The sequence below is a fragment of the Phyllopteryx taeniolatus genome, chromosome 12, assembly GCF_024500385.1.
Source record: "Phyllopteryx taeniolatus isolate TA_2022b chromosome 12, UOR_Ptae_1.2, whole genome shotgun sequence".
Classification (NCBI taxonomy): Eukaryota; Metazoa; Chordata; class Actinopteri; order Syngnathiformes; family Syngnathidae; genus Phyllopteryx; species Phyllopteryx taeniolatus.
This window is the reverse complement of record NC_084513.1, coordinates 15834082-15853259: the sequence shown is the minus strand read 5'-3', so window position 1 is coordinate 15853259 and position 19178 is coordinate 15834082. Positions and strand designations below refer to the sequence as shown.

The 19178-nt window shown below is 39.6% G+C and overlaps 1 protein-coding gene across 6 annotated transcripts in view; it reads right to left on the bottom strand.

Moving 5' to 3' along the window:
* The window catches only part of epha6 (eph receptor A6), a 141700-nt gene that overhangs the window by 52962 nt on the left and 69560 nt on the right, over window positions 1-19178 (bottom strand). For all 6 annotated transcript variants that reach the window (XM_061791503.1, XM_061791509.1, XM_061791504.1 and 3 more), the window contains 2 exons: window positions 15738-15893; window positions 9701-10036 (listed from right to left, as the gene is read on the bottom strand). In XM_061791503.1, the coding sequence (XP_061647487.1) occupies window positions 9701-10036; window positions 15738-15893 (492 nt within the window). The remainder of the gene's footprint in view (window positions 1-9700; window positions 10037-15737; window positions 15894-19178) is intronic.

Sequence of the window (19178 nt, the reverse complement as noted above, 5' to 3'; positions counted from 1 at the left end):
TAGTAAAATGTTTTGCTTGATGCAGCACGACTATTTGTGTCCTAGATGTCTTCTGACAGAGAGAATCAAAACAGTTTTTATTGCACAAGCTATGACATGTTATTCACTGTAGTAATTTTTGATGATGATTATCCAATATGCTAGGCTCTGAACAATTTGTTTGGTTACTTTTGGAGATGGTGAGTTTTTTTTTCTTCAGGCCAGGCAGTATTTTTCTAAACTGTTCATCATCATGCCATGTTCCTGACAGGATTACAACAGAAATAAGATAGGAAAGGCAATAATTCTGTATAACAGGAGATAAGTCATTTAACCTTTAGCTCTACGGCTTCAAGTCAATGCCACACCGCTGTCATGTTGCGGCAAAATATATTGGAAGGGGTGCGTATGCTCACAATACTTAAACGCGCCCAAGGCTTCATCATAAATGTACTGTATGAGGGAGAATATGAAGGATGGGAAAAAGAAAGAAAGAAGAGATATGGAAAATTATCAGGATAAATACTTTGACAAAATCGCTAAGGTGGCAGAGAACTGTCGAACACATTCATCCTGCTCAATTGTTCCTCCCTCTATCTGCCTTTACAGAAGGCATAAGAGGTGTGTGTGTGTGTGTGTGGGTGGGTATGTAGTGTGGGTGTGTGCCAGCATGGGAGAGACATGACAGTGATGACTAGGGCCTTATAAATTGTGTCCACACCAACACAAGGTGGACACGTGACATTCATAGTCTGACAATAAATATTCCCTTTACATATCCATATGCTGCACGGTAATTGGGACTTCCTGGGGGGCGGATTTTCTCGCTTTAGGTGCCAAGGGCGTGTATTCCTACAGAGAGGCTGATAAATCAACTTCTAATAAGCCAGCTACCATAGAGGTTGTATTTATGGCCGCCCACTCCCCAAGGCCAGTGCTCTGAGTCCAGTTCTTGTCTCACATCCATGCATACAGATGCGAGTGAGATGAGATCTGCACACACGTGCAGAAAATATATTGAGAATTGTAATGATCATTGCTACTGGTAATGATGCAGCACTTTTTTTTTTTTTTTTAATAGTGAACCACTTTTTCTTGAGGTACCAACCAATGTGATACTATTCCTACTGTAAAAGGTGGAATTGGACACACTGTTGTCCCTGGATTTTGTGACTGAAAATGAGAATCTGGTGAAACAAAACATTTTCTCAGACTTCTCTTCCTTTGGTTACTGGAAGGAATTTAGCTTGTTTGTTGAATTAATAGGCACTATTTCTATTATTTTCCACTGCCTAGTTCCTTGGTTCAGGAAAAGCGTGCCACATTGAACACATCCAATGGAATGAGACGTCATAATGTACAAGAAAAACAAAAGGTATTGTGGGTCTCCATTATTTAATTCTCACCCTGTGTCTGTTGGCTATAATAAGTGGGGTATAACACTGCAGCAGGGTGAGCTAAGGTTAGCATGTGTTGTTATTTTTGTCATTTATAGATGTGGATCCTTAATTGTTAAAATGATTCAGCAATTACAAATCTGAATGTCACTTGGAATCACCACTGACTGAGGTGTTACTTCTAGTTCCTGGTAGTACCTGGTTTTGCCCATGTATATGTCTAAATTGCGAGTACAGCCATAGCAAGCCATGCGGTGGAAAATATTTCACTCTACCTACGCAACTGGTGGCCTAGACACTAACCAGATAAAAATCTACTGTTTCAGACTTCTGCGATTGGCTGGCAACCAGTTCAGGGTGTACCCCGCCTCCTGCCCGATGATAGTTGGGATAGGCTCCGGCACGCCTGCGACCCTAGTGAGGAGAAGCGGCTCAGAAAATGGATGGATAGATGGATGTTTCAGACTTGTTTGGCAATCTAAAACAGATGTACCACTTGGAGGAAATGTGGTTAAAGGGAACTGGAGCTCAGCACTGTGGTGATCGGCATTGATTCATCCAAAGACTGTCACCTTCCCCCCTCACCCCAGCCCGACCAGCTCCTTGAGGCCCTCAGTGTTTCAAGTCATCTAATTTGTATGGCTGTTGTTGTTATTAGTGTTTCTGCAGCACAGTACAGCGCTTTGGTCTCAGGCCATGGACAAACCGCTTTATGATGCCGCGCCTAATAAACATCATTGGGATTTCCCCTGGCTGGTAATTAAGTGTGGGGATAATTTGTCATAGTTAGTTAGAGCATGGTGCGATGCTTGGAGAGGGCTGCCTAGAAGGAGCATGGTGGCTTAGAAGGCCAGCAGTTTCATGCATTCAACTCATTTATAGCTAGAGCTGCAAATTGATGCTGGCGCCTGCTGGGGTACAAGGCAGAAGGCCAACACAGGTCAAGGAAGATAAGACGTAATCTTTAATAGAGTTTGACTTTAACAATCTAGTAAAGTTAGACAGTAATGCTTTTTGAGTTCCAATTACCAATTCACTTTGCTTGCATGATAACAGTTTAAAAACTGTAAACAACCAAATGTGAATATGAAAAATAATCAGTAAAAATAATTGAGTGTCTTTTGAGAGTTGGAAAAAAGAAGTTCGAAGTGGTATTGAGAAGTATTAGGACATTGACCCTGATTGAGGTTTTACATTACAATCCTTTATGTGCAGTATTTGCACACTTGCATGTTTTTAAGGATGTAAAACTTTTTCAACTATACACACAATGGCTTTAATTCCTAGTGATGTTTTTTGGAAATCCATCCATCTATCCATCTATCTATCCATCCACCCAGCATCTATTCCGCTTGTCATCATTAGGGTGGTGGGTGAGCTGGAGCCAATCCCAGGTGACTTTGAGCAAGAGGCGGTGTACACCCTGGACTGGTCGCCAATTGATCACAGGGCACAAATAGAAAAAAAACAAAAAACATTCACACACAAGCACAACTATGAATAATTTAGAGTCTTCATTGAAACTAACATGCATGTTCTTCGAATGTGGGAGGAACAAAGAGTACCTGCAGAAAACCCACGCAGGATGGGGGCGCCATTTGGGATCTGAATCAAAGATCGCAATCTTAGTAAATTACGTACAACACGCCCACTAACAGCCTGCGCAATCTGTTAAGAGTGAACACACAGTTTAGAGCCCGCTATTTGGGATCTTAGTAAATCAGGCCCTGAGAGTCAGTGTGAAGGTAATGAACAGCACTCCAACAGCCAGCTCCTCCCACATAATTTCTTATGCATTTTACACACAAGCTTTTTTTTTCTTCCATTTACAAAAGACTGTTTGATTGGTGGCGGCACGGTGGCCGACTGGTTAGAGCGTCTGCCTCACAGTTCTGAGGACCCGGGTTCTATCCCTGGCCCCGCCTGTGTGGAGTTTGCATGTTCTCCCCGTGCCTGCGTGGGTTTTCTCCGGGCACTCCGGTTTCCTCCCACATCCCAAAAACATGCATTAATTGGAGACTCTAAATTGCCCGTAGGCATGACTGTGAGTGCGAATGGTTGTTTGTTTCGATGTGCCCTGCGATTGGCTGGCAACCAGTTCAGGGTGTACCCCGCCTCCTGCCCGATGACAGCTGGGATAGGCTCCAGCCCGCGACCATAGTGAGGAGAAGCGGCTCAGAAAATGGATGGATAGATGTTTGATTGGTGTCTCAAGTTGCTGTTCTGATGTGACACAGCAACTGAGAGCCCAACCTGTCTCTGATTGCTTTCAGTCACATACACAATTACCAAGCTGCTACCTGTGATTAAAGACCCTCGTGTTTCTAGGACAACTCATTTTCTATTTCCGCCGCCACTTTCAACAGTCACCCACCTGTCTGCCTCCCTTTCACCACTCTATCTTTCAGTAAGCATTATAAAGCCTGCTATGCAATGCACACCACCAGCATCACCTGCTCTCAGGTCACATTTCTGCAGTCCCTGCAAAGCTTAAAGGACTATAATATTTAGTCTGAAGGCTTCTTTATACTCGCGCAGACGGCGACCGCGCTGACATCACTGCGGCTGTCCCACGCGTAGTTTGCCTTTATACTCGAGTGCAACCCATGCACGCAGTTTTTAAAATGTACTGCAGTTCACCTGCAAGTCGGGGGTGTCACTACGACTGGTATTGGCTAGGACACCACAGGGTGGCGTTTCCTCTGCATTTTTTTGGCCATTTCCGGTAGCCGTTTTTCCTTTCCTTTCCGTAACAAGGAACAAAGCATCAACAATGGCGATGTGGAACAGTGTCTGCGAGAACAAATGGACCTAGATGACCAGATGGTATGTTTAATTATGTTGCAAAATCGATTGAGAAAGCGGCGGCGTAGATGGTATGTAGAACCAAGGGGGACGCTGAGTACGTCATCACAGCATGTGACTAAAATAGACCAATCATGAGAGATGATCTCCGCGGCGTTCGACGCGCAGCAACATTTTTGACGTGCGTGGGACGTGCGGGGCAATTCCTCGGTCACGTTGTCAGCCGCGCGACCGCGGGAGTAGAAAGAGGTCTTTAGTCCTCTGCTAAAGTTCTCCATTGTCAAATCTGTTTGTCTTGACTAAAATTATTAAAATTAAGTTTGGGAAAATATTTCCAACATAATGTCCATACGGTCTTTTATTCTTCTGTATATTCCCTATTTCAAGAGCCCCATTGGCTTTAAGGATATTTAATCCAAGTCTTTAAGTATCGTTTCATACTTCATATTTGGATAGGTTTTCTTTAGTTTTTCCATTTGACATTTCTAGCTGTTAATATTTCTTAGTTCTTGTACTTACAAATGCTTATGTTGACATTAAATAATGAAATGTCTTTGTATCCAATCAATCAAGCAATCAATCAGTCAACAGAAAACAGTCATTTAAAAAAAATCTAGAAAGGGTTAAGAGTTTTCAATCCAACAATTGGATTGAATGACATCACAGTGTTTTGTGTCCGTTATCTCTAAATTCACTTTATTGACATATTACTCTTATGGTGCCTTTTCTGGTTATGACTTTCCTCAAGCTTCTACTTATAAAATACTTATAATTTATTCATATGTTGGAATATTGTTCTCATTTTTTTGTGTATGTTGCATGATTATAGGAGCAAGTCTATTCTACCAAACCAATGACTTTGGAAGAACTTGAAGGGCGAATATGCAAAGTTATGTATTCCATCCCAAAAGAGTTCCTGAAATCAGTTAATGCGGTTCCCAGGCGACTTGAGAAACTGGTGGCTAATGCCCATATCGAATTTGAAATAAAACTACATGCAATACACGTTCTTCTCATGTTCATTTCTTGTAAGAATTATAGTTCCGAAATAAATTACAAGTACTTAAAAATGGGGAGTTACTTTTCAATCACCCTATATATACCGAGAGAGAGAGAGAGAGAGAGAGAGAGAGAGAGAGAGAAGGAAATATGCTTCCATATAGATTATATTCAGAATCCCAAAATTTGGAAATGTACAAATGGAAATAAACTGTAATCTGCAACCTTAATCTACAGTAATTGATTTACATCACATTATATGAGAACTATCTGCTACACTTCAATGACTGAATCTTTGTCAGGTAATTTGTTCCCTTTTCATCCTGCTATCCTTTTTCCCTTTTATTCCCATGCCCACGCAATCATCTTCCCATTCTCTCACTTCTCATTTTATATTCCGATTCACCGTCTCCTTTTTATTTGTCTCTGTCCCGCTCCTCTCTCCTTACATTCATATCAATCGCTTTTTTCAAAGTACTCTCCTCTTTGGAGGATCTTCTTTTACTTGGCATTTCTATGTATGACAAACCAACTAATTGTGGTCATATGGCAGAGTAGTTTGTCTCAAATATATTATTTCTAAGTACTTAAATATATTATTTCTAAGTACTTTACCTGGATGATATGGATAGATGGTCTATTTTTACTTTTTCTCTGCCAGTCTAGTGCATGCAAAGTAGGCATGTCATGGAGATTGATGCTTGTGCATATATAGATATATAAATCACAGAATAAAGAAAAGGTTATGCCTGACAGGAAATTATCACAGGCCATATAGTTTCTGATGCATGTGGAGAGTACAAAAGAATGGTGTGTATTTGGAAAGAAAGCCATCACATATGGTAACCTCACCAGCATAAAGCATTTAGAAAAAGGGCCATCTGCATTTTAATAACTAAGACTAATTTATCTTTGGCTGCAGTGCATTATTACAAGATTCTTGCTACTGCTCACAACACAGGAATTCACATGCCTGCCTCTTTTCTGCTGATGGCAACTCTATGCAAATGGTGTTTTCTGTTCACATTTCCAAATCACACATCATAGAGTTTTTTTGTGGATGTGTCTTGGGAAACGGGTATGAACACATTAGGAGGACACATTTACGGTTAAGTTTGGCTTTAAAAAAAACAAGGTTTACATGTTACTTTATTAGATGAGTCCATTACTTGATTTTGTGCACTTTTGGACGTTTTTCCAAAACACCGCTATGTTTAATTATAGTGCAAAGCATTAGTATATGGCTTCAGATATCAAAGCTCTATGTATTAGTTGAGGGTAATCTTGTAATTAATTATACTTTGACATATCCATCCATCTATCCATCCATTTTCTGCGCCGCTTGTCCTCACAAGGGTCGCGGGAGTGCTGGAGCCTATCCCAGCTATCATCGGGCAGGAGGCGGGGTACACCCTGAACTGGTTGCCAGCCAATTGCAGGGCACACATAAACAAACAACCATTCACACTCGCATTCACACCTATGGGCAATTTAGAGTTGTTTTTGGGATGTGGGAGGAAAACCGGATTTCCCAGAGAAAACCCACCCAGGCACGGGGAGAACATGCAAACTCCACTTTGACATATCTACAGTGATATTTAAAGATACAGCCTAAAGGTTATACAATGTTGCACTGAACTAAAATTTGCCTTGAGAGTCACACAAAAATCTGGAGTTGAAACTAGCAGTTTAACTGATTTTAAATTTTACAGCGATGTCCTTCTTTTTAAATACGTGACATTTAAGAAATATTTGCAACTCAACTTTTATTTTAGGAAGTCATGCATCATTAAAGTTAAAAGAGATTTTAAAGAGTCCATCCATCCATTTTTTATACCACTTTATCTTACTTTGGTCATAGGGGAGTTCAAGTTGGGCGAGAGGCAGGGTAAACCCCGGAACTGAACGCTAGCCAATCACAGGGCAGTTTAAATAATGTTTAATTGTTTTAACATATTAATATTACAGTGGTTAAGACATGGCAGCACAGTGGATGAAAGTGGTTAGCACATCCAGTTCACAGTTCTAAGGTTGGGGGCCCAAATTGCTCTGAGCTTCCTGTGCAGGATTTGAATATTTTCCCTGTGCTTGCGAGGGCTTTCTCCAGGTAATCCAGTATCCTCCCACACTGCAAAAAAACATGCTTATTAGATAAATTGAAGACTCTAAATTGGCCATAGCTGTGAGTATGAATGGGTGTTTGTCTATTTTTTGCCCTGCAATTAGCTGACGACCAGTCAGTCAGCTAGACACCGCCTCTTGCCCAAACTCAGCTGAGGTATGCTCCAGCACACCCACAAGTGGTAAGTGGTATTCAAGATAGATGGATGGTTTAGACATTTTTACCCTTTTTGTTCGCCACTGTGTTGAATGTTGCAATGATTCATTCATAAAGTTTAATGCTGGTAACCGATTCAGTTTCCATTATTTCTCAAGGGAAAAATTCCAAAACAAACTTCCAAACAAATTAGAGATCTACAGACAACAGTCTACTATAGCTGCTGATTCTGCCATGACAAGCAAAAATTTGGTGTTTTAACCTGCATGGCTAACAGACGTATGCCAAATCACATATGCGAGCCAGTGTCGTGTAAATGCATATTGCTATAAACAACTTTGCTGTAAATAACCGAGCTAGAACAGTCCCAAACCACTTAAGAGGAGGAAAGGAGCCGCAGGTTCCGGAGTCCAATGGGATCAGATACTGTTTTTTTCAACCAGCTATTCAATCAAGAAAAAATAAAAACAAACATGTCCATAAAATTACACAAAAAAATCTTATCGACCTTACTCCAGCTCCCTAAAGCACTTAAAAAAGCCGTAGGTGAGTATATTAACCTAGTGTATACTAGTGCTGTCTTGTAGCCAGGGGACTTGCTGTGAGTCTATGCACTGAACTTGGGGAATCCTAATGAAATAAAAAGGCTAGGTGTGACATTGTGTTTACCTGCAAAGACTGCCGAGCTGTCCCTGGACACACACACAATAATGCATTTAATGTGTTTTGGCTGTATGAGAAAATGCGTTTTCCCCAAACTCCCTTAACAACAGAGGAGCAGAGGGTGGGATGGAGCCAGAGAACAAAGACGACAGAAAAATGTACACTGGAGAAGAAAAGGAGGTGGGAGAACACAAAAACCTGTGTTTGCAAATTACAAATTAAAAGCCTGTGCATTCTACACACCATACCATATCCCACAGGAAACATAGCCATTTCAACATAAAAACTCTTAAGAGAATGCAGGTAGTGAGAGAACGCTCATTAATTTCCCACCATTATTTACAGTGGCTTAGAAAAAAAGAGATTGTCCAGCTAAACAAATTGCATTGACATTTTGAATCAACTATATAAAGACCTGCGTTTATGTAAAGCTACAATCAACAACAGTAATATTTTTATATTTCAAAAAATGATGTAAATTGAGTGTTGAAGAGTACAGAATTCTGCTAAGTTGCCCACACTTAATGTGAATAACTTTGTGTGAAATATGATTATCATCTTAATCATCATATCAATCAAAGAAGACTGAGAAAAGTAAAATACTTTACGCTTAATATATTATTTATATGTTCTCCTTGACAATAAATTCATCTCAAGGCAGTTTTCTTGTGGAGCCAGTTTAGGGACACACTCCTTATACACTCAAGAGACCCAAGAGATCCCCACATGAGCAGCAAGCATTTTGGCAATGGCAGCAAAGAAAAATTTGCCTTCAAGGAAGAAACCTTGGGTACATCGAGACAAACACAATGTCTTTCTTGGTAATATAAATTAATGGCTGGATCAAATCTTGCAAGAGTAGAAACAAATTCACAGGGCAGATTGATCTACCTACCAAACCACAACAGGTGAATGGGAGAGAAAATAAAGTTGGACATTCACCAGCAGAGAAGCGAACCAACCAATCAAATGGCCTTCCAGTGGCAATATCCCCATTAAAAGCTAATGAGGTGTTTCCCAGGATCACGGTCTGGGCAATCCATCAAACCCCACTGCAAGATTAATGTTTGAGTTTTCCTGAAAACTAACAAATAGACTGGACTAAAATAGGCCATCCTGGGTTGAGACAAACAGTTAGTTATCTGTGTGCAAAGCCATGAGTCAGCTCCATCACTGACTGCTCCTTTCCCATCAGTTTATACCTGAGGTAATAGACTCACCTCTTTCTATTGGTTAAGACATTGCATATGCTTGCAATATTTCAACAAACAAAAACATAGAAAACTACTTAAGGTACTTAATCATTGCATTTAGTCATAATTAATTAAATTACCATGTCATTCAAAGCATGTTAGACTGCAATCTCACACTTTAGGCTTTGTAATTGAACATCTGCTCTTGTAACTTCTTGAGAGAGCAACAGATTTCTACAGCTACCTGGTAGAGGTGTGATTGGTGTGCAAATGAAAAGAAAGTAAAGGATTAAAAATGGCATACAGGTGTACAATGGCAAAGGGGCTCGAGGTTATTAAGTTTTATGTATATAATATTACTGTGAAGAAGTAAAGTTTACACTCACCACCCTGGTCAGTGCTGACGGTAATGATGGCGACCTGGCGAGGAAATGAGCTCATGTCTGAAACGCCGTTGAGTGATTCAATCTCAAAGGTGTAATTAGCGTGCGCAGAGAAGTCCATGACGGTGACTGAGGCGGTAGTCAGGCCTAACGGTTGTGGGAGGAAACGCAGCTCTTCCTCACAAAGGTGGCACTGGTCAGGCTCTGGACCACAGCGTTTACATTGGACATTATAGGTGAGGTCTCTGCGACCCCCGGTGTCACTGGGGGGTGACCATTCCAGCATCAGACATGTGTCATTGAGGTTGAAAAGTAAGTTACGTGGAGGGGACGGAGGGCCTGTTAAAAATGAAAAAGAGAACATATAACCCGGTGGTTATTTAGGAATAATGGGTCATCTACACAAAGGAAAAGATTCTTAAACTTTTAAAAAGTCGAGTGAGTACAAATTTTATACACCTAATTCAGATATCTTTACCAGGGTCACTTTGTCGAACAAAGCTTTTACTTTGCTTTCAACATCTTATGTTTAATGAATGGTTGTGGTGCCAGTATGACTGATACAAAAATAGAAAATCAAGAAACGAACTTTGTGTGGGCACACCTCTGCTAAGGCTTAAATGTATCATATTTGAATTTATTTCAACTTCTGTACTTTTTCACTTAATGTCAGCATAACTATTTATTTTATATAGCCACAGGATTAAAGATATAGATTCGTTTGGATTCCACATCCAACTGGTCCCTTTTTAAATACCTTAATATGATTTAAATGTAGACTGCCCATTGGCAGTATCGACACTGTCAGTGGATTTTAAAATGAACATTTAACCATTCAAAACAAAATATATTTAAATTTAAGGAAAACAAACTATGAATCAACAAAAGAAAGTTCAATTGCAGTTCTAATCATATTAACCATTTTTTTTTAAACTCGCTTTTTACCTCTACCACGACGTTATTCACTTACAGCACCCTTTACAATCAGTTATGCAAGTGAGGCTATGAGGTCATCTTGCAACTTATAGACACTTTTAGGACGGCCAATAGCTACTTTTTTTTTTTTTTTTTTTACTGAGGAGTTGGCGACACTGTCCTCCCCATAAATTTTACGTAGCTCTCAAAAAGCATGTTGGTCCATTCTGTAATTGCAGACTCCTCACTAAGGCATTCCTTTAGCGTAACCAAGCTACTTGGCTATTCTGAGGAGAAAGAACCTTGAATGTCTTACTGTCAGTGGAATACACATAGTGAGAAAAGAACAGGACCTAGAATCGACCCTTGGGGCATAGTGCAACTGAATTTTAAAAGCTCTGCCCAATTATTAACACATTTGCCACAAAACACAATGTTAAAAGGTTAACATGTTTTACTGCTGTACCGCACAACTTCATCCATTAGATTATTTTGCCTCTCTCTCATTTGAGTGCTTAAGGTTTTGTGCTTCCTGGATATGTTGTGTGTCAGAGTAAGCACTGTGCTGTAGCAGGCAGTCAGCCATCAACAGGGTAGAGTTAAAAGGCCTGTGAGATTTGAAAACACCTTTCCTGCCAAGTTCACTGTCTGCCAAGACAATGCAATGTTTCCCTCTCCCACAGCAACCCTCCATCCCTCTCTACCTTTGCTGGAAATCTCAGCAGACAGCAAAGCTCCGCCTCCACTTCAGTCAGCGTTATGTCCATTCTTTCCCTCTCTTTATCTTTTGCTGCCTTTATCGGCCATCATCGCACCTCCTCTATTCTCTCCACCGAGCAGATTCCACCCACCTTGCCCTCCTGTGGATCAACCCCACTGCCATCAATCAGCCTCTATTCTCCTCTAGAGGGAGATTTGGATCAGTATCTTCCTTCCTTTCTTCCTTCAATGTCTACTCCACCAATGTTTCCTCCTCCTTTATCTCTTCTCTTGTGATATCCTTGCCTTTTTCCTTTCTACATTCAGGTTTTAAACTGCATTTCGCTTTAATTTTACACAATTTATTCTTTGGCCTGATTTATAACAATAATGACTACAGAGAACTCTAAACTGTAGCCTCGATGACACGAGAGGTGTCCTGGCTGGTCGACCATTATTGTGGACTACGAACATCTCGTGCGTCACTTGTCTGAGATGCACAAAAATTAGCGGGGACACTTAAAGTACAATCAATCTGGGTCTTTTGAGGCAGGGGTATCATTTAGTATTCTGGTGTGGTGCTGGAAACTCCATCCATCCATCCATTTTCTGAGCCACTTCTCCTCACTAGGGTCGCGGGCATGCTGGAGCCTATCCCAGCTGTCATCAGGCAGGAGGCGGGGTACACCCTGAACTGGTTGCCAGCCAATCGCAGGGCACAGAGAAACAAACAACCATTCGCACTCACATTCACACCTACGGGCAATTTAGAGTCTCCAATTAATGTGCTGGAAACTCGCCGTATGAATGTTTTTTTTTTTTTTTTACGAGACAGGACTCTCAAGTGCGACTAATTTGGTCGCGTATATGCCCTAATTAAACACAACCATCACACCCTATTTCTTCAGCTGGGAACAAAAAAAACACGGTGGGAGATTTCCCGTTTACCGTCATCTTGCAATTATGGAACCCTCTGCCCAACAATGCAAATACAAACGTGAATATGGCGTATGTATTCTCACATTATATAAAGTATAGTGTACTCACTATTGTAAGCGATGTAGCCATTTAATTTGTTGACAAAGCAGCGTTTAAAGAAAGGCTGCAGACTTTTAAAAAGTAGTACAAATCTTGAAACAAAACAAGTAGCTTTGATCTACTTGTTGTCCTGTTATTAATGTTGCTGCTTGGCACTTTTTCTTTACAAACTGTGAACTTGATTGGCAGTATATTGCCTGGTAAGGGATTAATGACTGTTTATACCTCTGTGCCAAATTTTAATATTTGTTGAAGTGCAATTTTTGTGAACATAGCCTGATCTCAATAAACCTTTGGGAACTGAGGACACTAATTGTTGAAGCTTTGTAGGTGGAATTCTTTCCCATTCTTGCTTGATGTACAGCTTCAGCTGTTCAACAGTCCGGGGACTCCGTTGTTGTATTTTACGCTTCATAATGTGCCACACATTTTCAATGGGTGACAGGTCTGGACTGCAGGCAGGCCAGTCTAGTACCCGCACTATTTTACTACGAAGCCACGCTGTTGTAACACGTGCAGAATTGTCTTGCTGAAATAAGCAGGGGCGTCCATGAAAAAGACATTGCTTGGATGGCAGGATATGTTTCTCCAAAACCTGTATGTACCTTTCAGCATTAATGGCGCCTTCACAGATGTGTAAGTTACTCATGCCATTGGCACGAACACATCCCCATACCATCACAGATGCTGGCTTTTGAACTTTGCGTCCATAATGGTTATTTTCCTCTTTGGCCTGGCGTCCACAATTTCCCAAAACAATTTGAAATGTGGACTCGTCGGACCACAGAACACTTTTCCACTTTGCATCAGTCCATCTTAGATGAGCTCGGGCCCAGAGAGGCCGGCGGCGTTTCTGGCAGCTGTTGATAAATGGCTTTTGCTTTGCATAGTAGAGTTTCAAGTTGCACTTACGGATGTAGCGCCGAACTGTATTTACTGACATTGGTTTTCTGCAGTGTTCCTGAGCCCATGTGGTGATATCCTTTACACATTGATGTCGGTTTTTGATGCAGTGCCGCCTGAGGGATCAAAGGTCACGGGCAGTCAATGTTGGTTTTCCGCCTTGCCGCTTACATGCAGTGACTTCTCTAGATTCTCTGAACCTTTTGATGATATTATGGACCGTAGATGATGAAATCCCAAAATTCCTTGCAATTGTACGTTGAGGAACATTGTCCTTAAACTGTTCGAGTATTTTCTCACGCACTTGTTCACAAAGAGGTGAACCTCGCCCCATCTTTGCTTCTGAATGACTGAGCAATTCAGGGAAGCTCCTTTTATACCTAATCATGGCACCCGCCTGTTCACCTGTGGGATGTTCCAAACAGGTGTTTGATGAGCATTCCTTAACTTTCTTTTTTGCCACCTGTCCCAGCTTTTTGGGAACGTGTTGCAGCCATAAAATTAGTTAAGGATTATTTGCTAAAAACAATAAATTGTATCAGTTTGAACATTAAATATCTTGTCTCTGTAGTGTTTTCAATTAAATATAGGTTGAACATAATTTGCAAATCATTGTATTCTGTTTTTATTCATGTTTAACACAATGTCCCAACTTCATTGGAATTGGGGTTGTACATTACAATGTCAATGTTCATTATTCTTAGAATTAGAATTAAAAGTGGATTGTTCTTAAAAAGGATGCACTTGAATTATTATGCTCTACTATCATTTATATCAGTAGCATAAAAAACATCAACGATACTATCCTTTGTTGTGATAGTTCTTAAGAAAATATATTGTCCTTAAAAGATTTGCTATTGTGACCAGCCTAAACACACATAATATACTGAGAGGGAGCAAGAGCCATGGATAACACAAAAATATTGTCTAATCAGTGTAAAAAAATAGAGTAACAACTGTAAAAAAAAATCTGCAATACAGCGGTACCGCAAAGCAAGAACCGTGACGTAGCGGAGGATTACTGTATCTGTATTCAGTGATGATAAATTGCAGGGACTCATTGATCCCGGGTTGGGACTACAGCATATCCACTGTCAACATGATTTTATGTAGCTCAACCAAAAACTTGCCCATGCTCAATAATTTTAGAGGTGTAATACAAGCCAAGAATTTCTGCACATTGCTTCTCCAAGGATTGCATCTTGCAGATTAAATGCCCAGAATATTTTTCTTACAATGCAAAGTACAAATACACTCCCCCTCTATAGAAAGATTCCAGTGATGGTCCCCGTCTATCTAAATGAAAGCTAAATGTTTTTTTAATTAAAGGGGAATAAGTCAAATTAAACTTTAATTTAATGCAAATATTACTTTGTAATTACTGTCAGTGACTCAACGATGAAGACGAGGCAGCTGATCCACATGCAATTAATTTGATTATCTATTGTACACTTTGACTCTGAACAGATACGTATTAAATACCAAATGGATCATCCAGAGTCACAGGTATTAACAAGTTTTGGTGTATTAAACGTCAATCACAATTAGCTATAATAAAGTGGTAGGCTAATAACGTTCCTCATTATTAGGCATGACTTGCAGCTGAAGAGAGGCCCTTGAATGTGTACTCTGAAGCAAAAACAGCAATGTGGTTTACAGTGATAAATACTGTACACCCACGCTGTTAAATTCATACAGTATGTGTCCAATGAGTAACGTTGGGCACGTTACTTGGAAAATGTAGCCAGCTAAGCTGCAAGTTATTCAACATTAATTGTACCTTCACTACAATGAAGCCACAAACCAAAGAAATACAGCAAGCTAAGGTACAATAAAATGACAAAAGTAGCAAAACTACAACAAAGCGACTTACATAAGACAAAATAATACTTTTCAGCTCCATGTGTGTTCTAATTTTTTTCTACCTCTTCCTCTCTAAATCCCCTTCTCACACTGGTGGCAAAAACATGTTGCTAGCTAGTGCTGTTAGATGTTCATGCTTTCTGGCTGAGTTGTGATGACGGGCATAGCTGGCAATTGTTGCGTTAACTGAGGCAAATACTGAATGTGTGTCCTTAAATTTGTGTTGGATGTCCTGGAGGTGGACAGAAGCTTCCGTTTTGGTAAATACTGTGAGGACTCAATAAGTAACATTGTCTCCAACTGTGTGCTTTCTGTCCTGCTGAACATTTTTCTATCCCATCTTGGGCAGGCATTAGCAGAAGGAGGATAGGTATGTGTGCCAAAGGGAAGAGATGCATTTAAAATTTAGAAGGGCCTGGGGAAATGTCGCTTCTGTGGACATTACAGTGCTATGTGGTCACGAAAGTAGCTTCACAACTCAAAAGCTATTTGGTGTTGAAAACAGCAACACGACGATTACACTATTGACAAATGTAGTAAAACTTTTAACACCACTACTTGTAATGCCAGTACTACTCAAAACTGCCAATGAGTAAGTATTAGAATGGTACAGCATACTCACGTGTGCAAGCCATAGTTGGAGGATCTTTTCCGGCCCTGAAATACCCAACTTCACATCGGCAGACTGCAGCACCTTCTCCATAGCTTAAACTATTTGGGGGGCACTTTGAACACTTGATGTTTCCAGCAAAAGCTTTGTAGAAGACTGGCTGGCATGCTGGGTGGGACACAAAAAAAAAAAAAAATAAGGTAGTGAGATACTATATTAAGAAAATAGATAATATATGATAACAGTTTCAATGCACAAGTTAGCACACCACATTTTTGCATTTAACAACCAGCTCTTTAAGAATTAATTAAAAAAATAAAAACAATTGGTTTATGCAAACTATTTCTGTGACCTCTTATTGTAGACTCATTAAAGATTCATACTTGAACACTCAAATATGATAATCAAGGCACTAAGGCTTCCAAAGTAGTTGACTTTAAGCGTACTTTATCTTCATTTGCAAAACTTTGCAGGAGGTGTTGGAGTCTGTCTTTATTTTAAAGCTTGATTAAAGCATTACAGTTAAAAAGGTTAAGGGTCCTGTATCATGATAATCGGTTTCAACTGTTTTTTTGTGTTTTATACTGAAGCTGTGAACGTAAATTGTTGCTTCGTACTTCCACAATCCCCTCCAAACTTTACAAACCAAAACAAATTCAATCCGAGTTATTTGTCAAAACATGTGCTTCAATTCACTTTTCCAACAACTCATTGTTGTACACATAGTGGCCATAGATTATCAAACATTTTTATATTTTTTTTGCTATCGAAAATTGTTAACTGTAATTCATTCATTAATTTTCCGTACCGCTTATTCTTACTAGGGACGCGGGTGTTCTGGAGTTTATCCCAGCTATCTTCAGGCGGGAGGCGGGGTACACCCTGTACCGGTTGCCAGCCAATCGCAGGGCACATATAAACAAACAACCCTTCACACTCACATTCACACCTATGGGCAATTTAGAGTCTTCAATTAACCTACCATTCATGTTTTTGGGATGTGTGAGGAAACCGGAGTACCCGGAGAAAACCAATGCAGGCACGGGGAGAACATGCTAACTCCACGCAGTGTATCCTCTACCAAACTACAGCACCAATTTGTGTGCAACAAAACCACCATAATTTAAAGCTGTGAAAAATCGTGATTTTGTTTTTTTTATTCATATTTGGCAATACAGAAGCATATTTGGGCACAGAAGCATACATATTATTTGAAAGAATTTGGTCTGTTTTTAACTTGGATTTTTGCATTACACAGTATGTACAGATGTCTTGTCAAACAAGTTGCAGCACAAGAATATGAGAGTTACTACAATTAAAATGGTCACAAAGTGGTTTGGATTTGCTCCTAATTTTATTAACATGGAACTCCTGACCTAGAGAAAACATGCAAATAAGTTTGGACAAGTGATATTTTTACAGGTTTATTATTTTCACAAGAGAACACAGGCAGCAAGATTTGAGGGGATTCATCTTGAAGCATTAAGTCTGTGTGAGTCTCCATTGCTGGCCAAAATAAACTGAGACTCAGTGAGAGCGAATCACTTGAAAATGAATTAGCTCAGGGGAAAAAATACTTTTCACCTACCCCAAATGCATGGGGACAGAAACTTTGCTTTAACTTTGCTTTAGAAGTCAGGTTTCATTCAGTTTTACTTTAATTGCCTTGCTTTTTCTAAGTTTACATGCTGTCATGTTCAGAAGGCCCATTATTATTCTTCCCTTAGTACTGTTGCTTTTCTAGTCCCTGTCAATTGTAGTTATAGCTCACTTTGAGCCCCCCTTTCCAAAACCCAAAATGGAATTTCTCTCTCAATATGGGCACCAAGGGAATCTATACATTTGGATCTATATACAGTATATTCTGTTTCTATCAATAATGACTTACAAACCAATAATTTCATCACCTCACAAATGCATTTAGCCTTTTTTGTCTAAAGAACAGAGGTTTCAGCATACAAAAAACCATGTTAAAACAATCAATCGTTAAAATTTCACATACACTTTGGATGGACCTATTGTTTTGGCATAATTAGAGTATACTGTATATGATTACCTTCCTACTTTATTATGTCATTATTAATTTTACATGGACCAGCTACTTTAGGATACCTGGAGCTTCCTATATAATTACTATTATAAAACTGAAATCGATATTATATGAATACTATTATACAAAGTCAAATCTGTACTCAGAATTAGCGGTAGGACCCGATAAGTTTTTGTTTTTTTACTTCTTCCTACATCTATTGAACATGTGCATTGTACATTTCTTCTGTTTATTATTGCTTTGTTTTTGTTTCTTTTTTTTCATTTTGCCTATAGCCAATCGTGTGTTGATTTGTTTTGCATATGGTAAAAAATTATGTACAAATTATTATTTTTTTTAAATCAGACATGAGGAGGTTAACTTTTTAAACAATTTTTTCGCCTCCACTCTTTGGGACAATATTTCATCATATCTGAGAAAAAGAAAAAAAAAAACACCATAACATTCCAACATGGTGAGCAGGAGTATTAAATAAGGATAAATAATACATTTTTAAAATTATTTACACATCTGAAGATTGTGAGATATGCCCAAACTGTGTGTAACAGTGCTGTCACATATCTAACAGCCACTTCATAGACCCAAAATTGACTGCCAGTGGAAAAAGGGATAATTTTACTTGATTAACTCTTTTACTTGTCTTTGGCCTTGTATGGCACATGTTTTAAACCTAAAAACATAAGATAGAAAACCGTCTCTCTTCAGATGGGTCTTAAAATTAACTATTATCTCCTTTTAAAGCCAAAACAGGTTTTGGCTTTAAAATGCATTTAATTACTGAGACAAAAATGCAACAAGCTTGTATCATAATGAATAGTGTCGTAGCTTATGGCATGCCAAGGCTGCTGACATCATTAACCTTGTATACAACTATGTCCTAGAGTCATAATCTGTCTGTCAACCACAACCCCCTCTATACCAGATCCTTTTGACTCTGTCAACCTAATAGGGCCTCTGGTCGACCTTTCATGAACTGACACAATGTTTCTTTTAAACCCTTGTAACAACATTCTGCCACAATTTGTCTGGTCAGACTCCACTCCAGGGTCACAGTAGTGCTACACTGTGGCTGACAATGCATCAACTGATAGCTCATGCACGCACGTACGCATGCACACACGTAGGCATGCATGCACGCATGCAGGCACGCACATTCACACACAGTGTTAAGTATCCATACCCTTCCAGACAGTAGTAATGTAATTGCACACTAAACTCAGATTGCTGAATGAGTAGGGCATACATTGTAAATGGAAAAAGCAAAAATAACAAAACACCAAATGCTGATCTTCCATGATAAAAAGAAAAATTGAAGAAAAATTACATTTAAGTGTGCAAGTAATATACTCAACAGCAGGAAATCACGAAAAGGTGAGAAATTAAAGCGCAAAACCTGAATATGT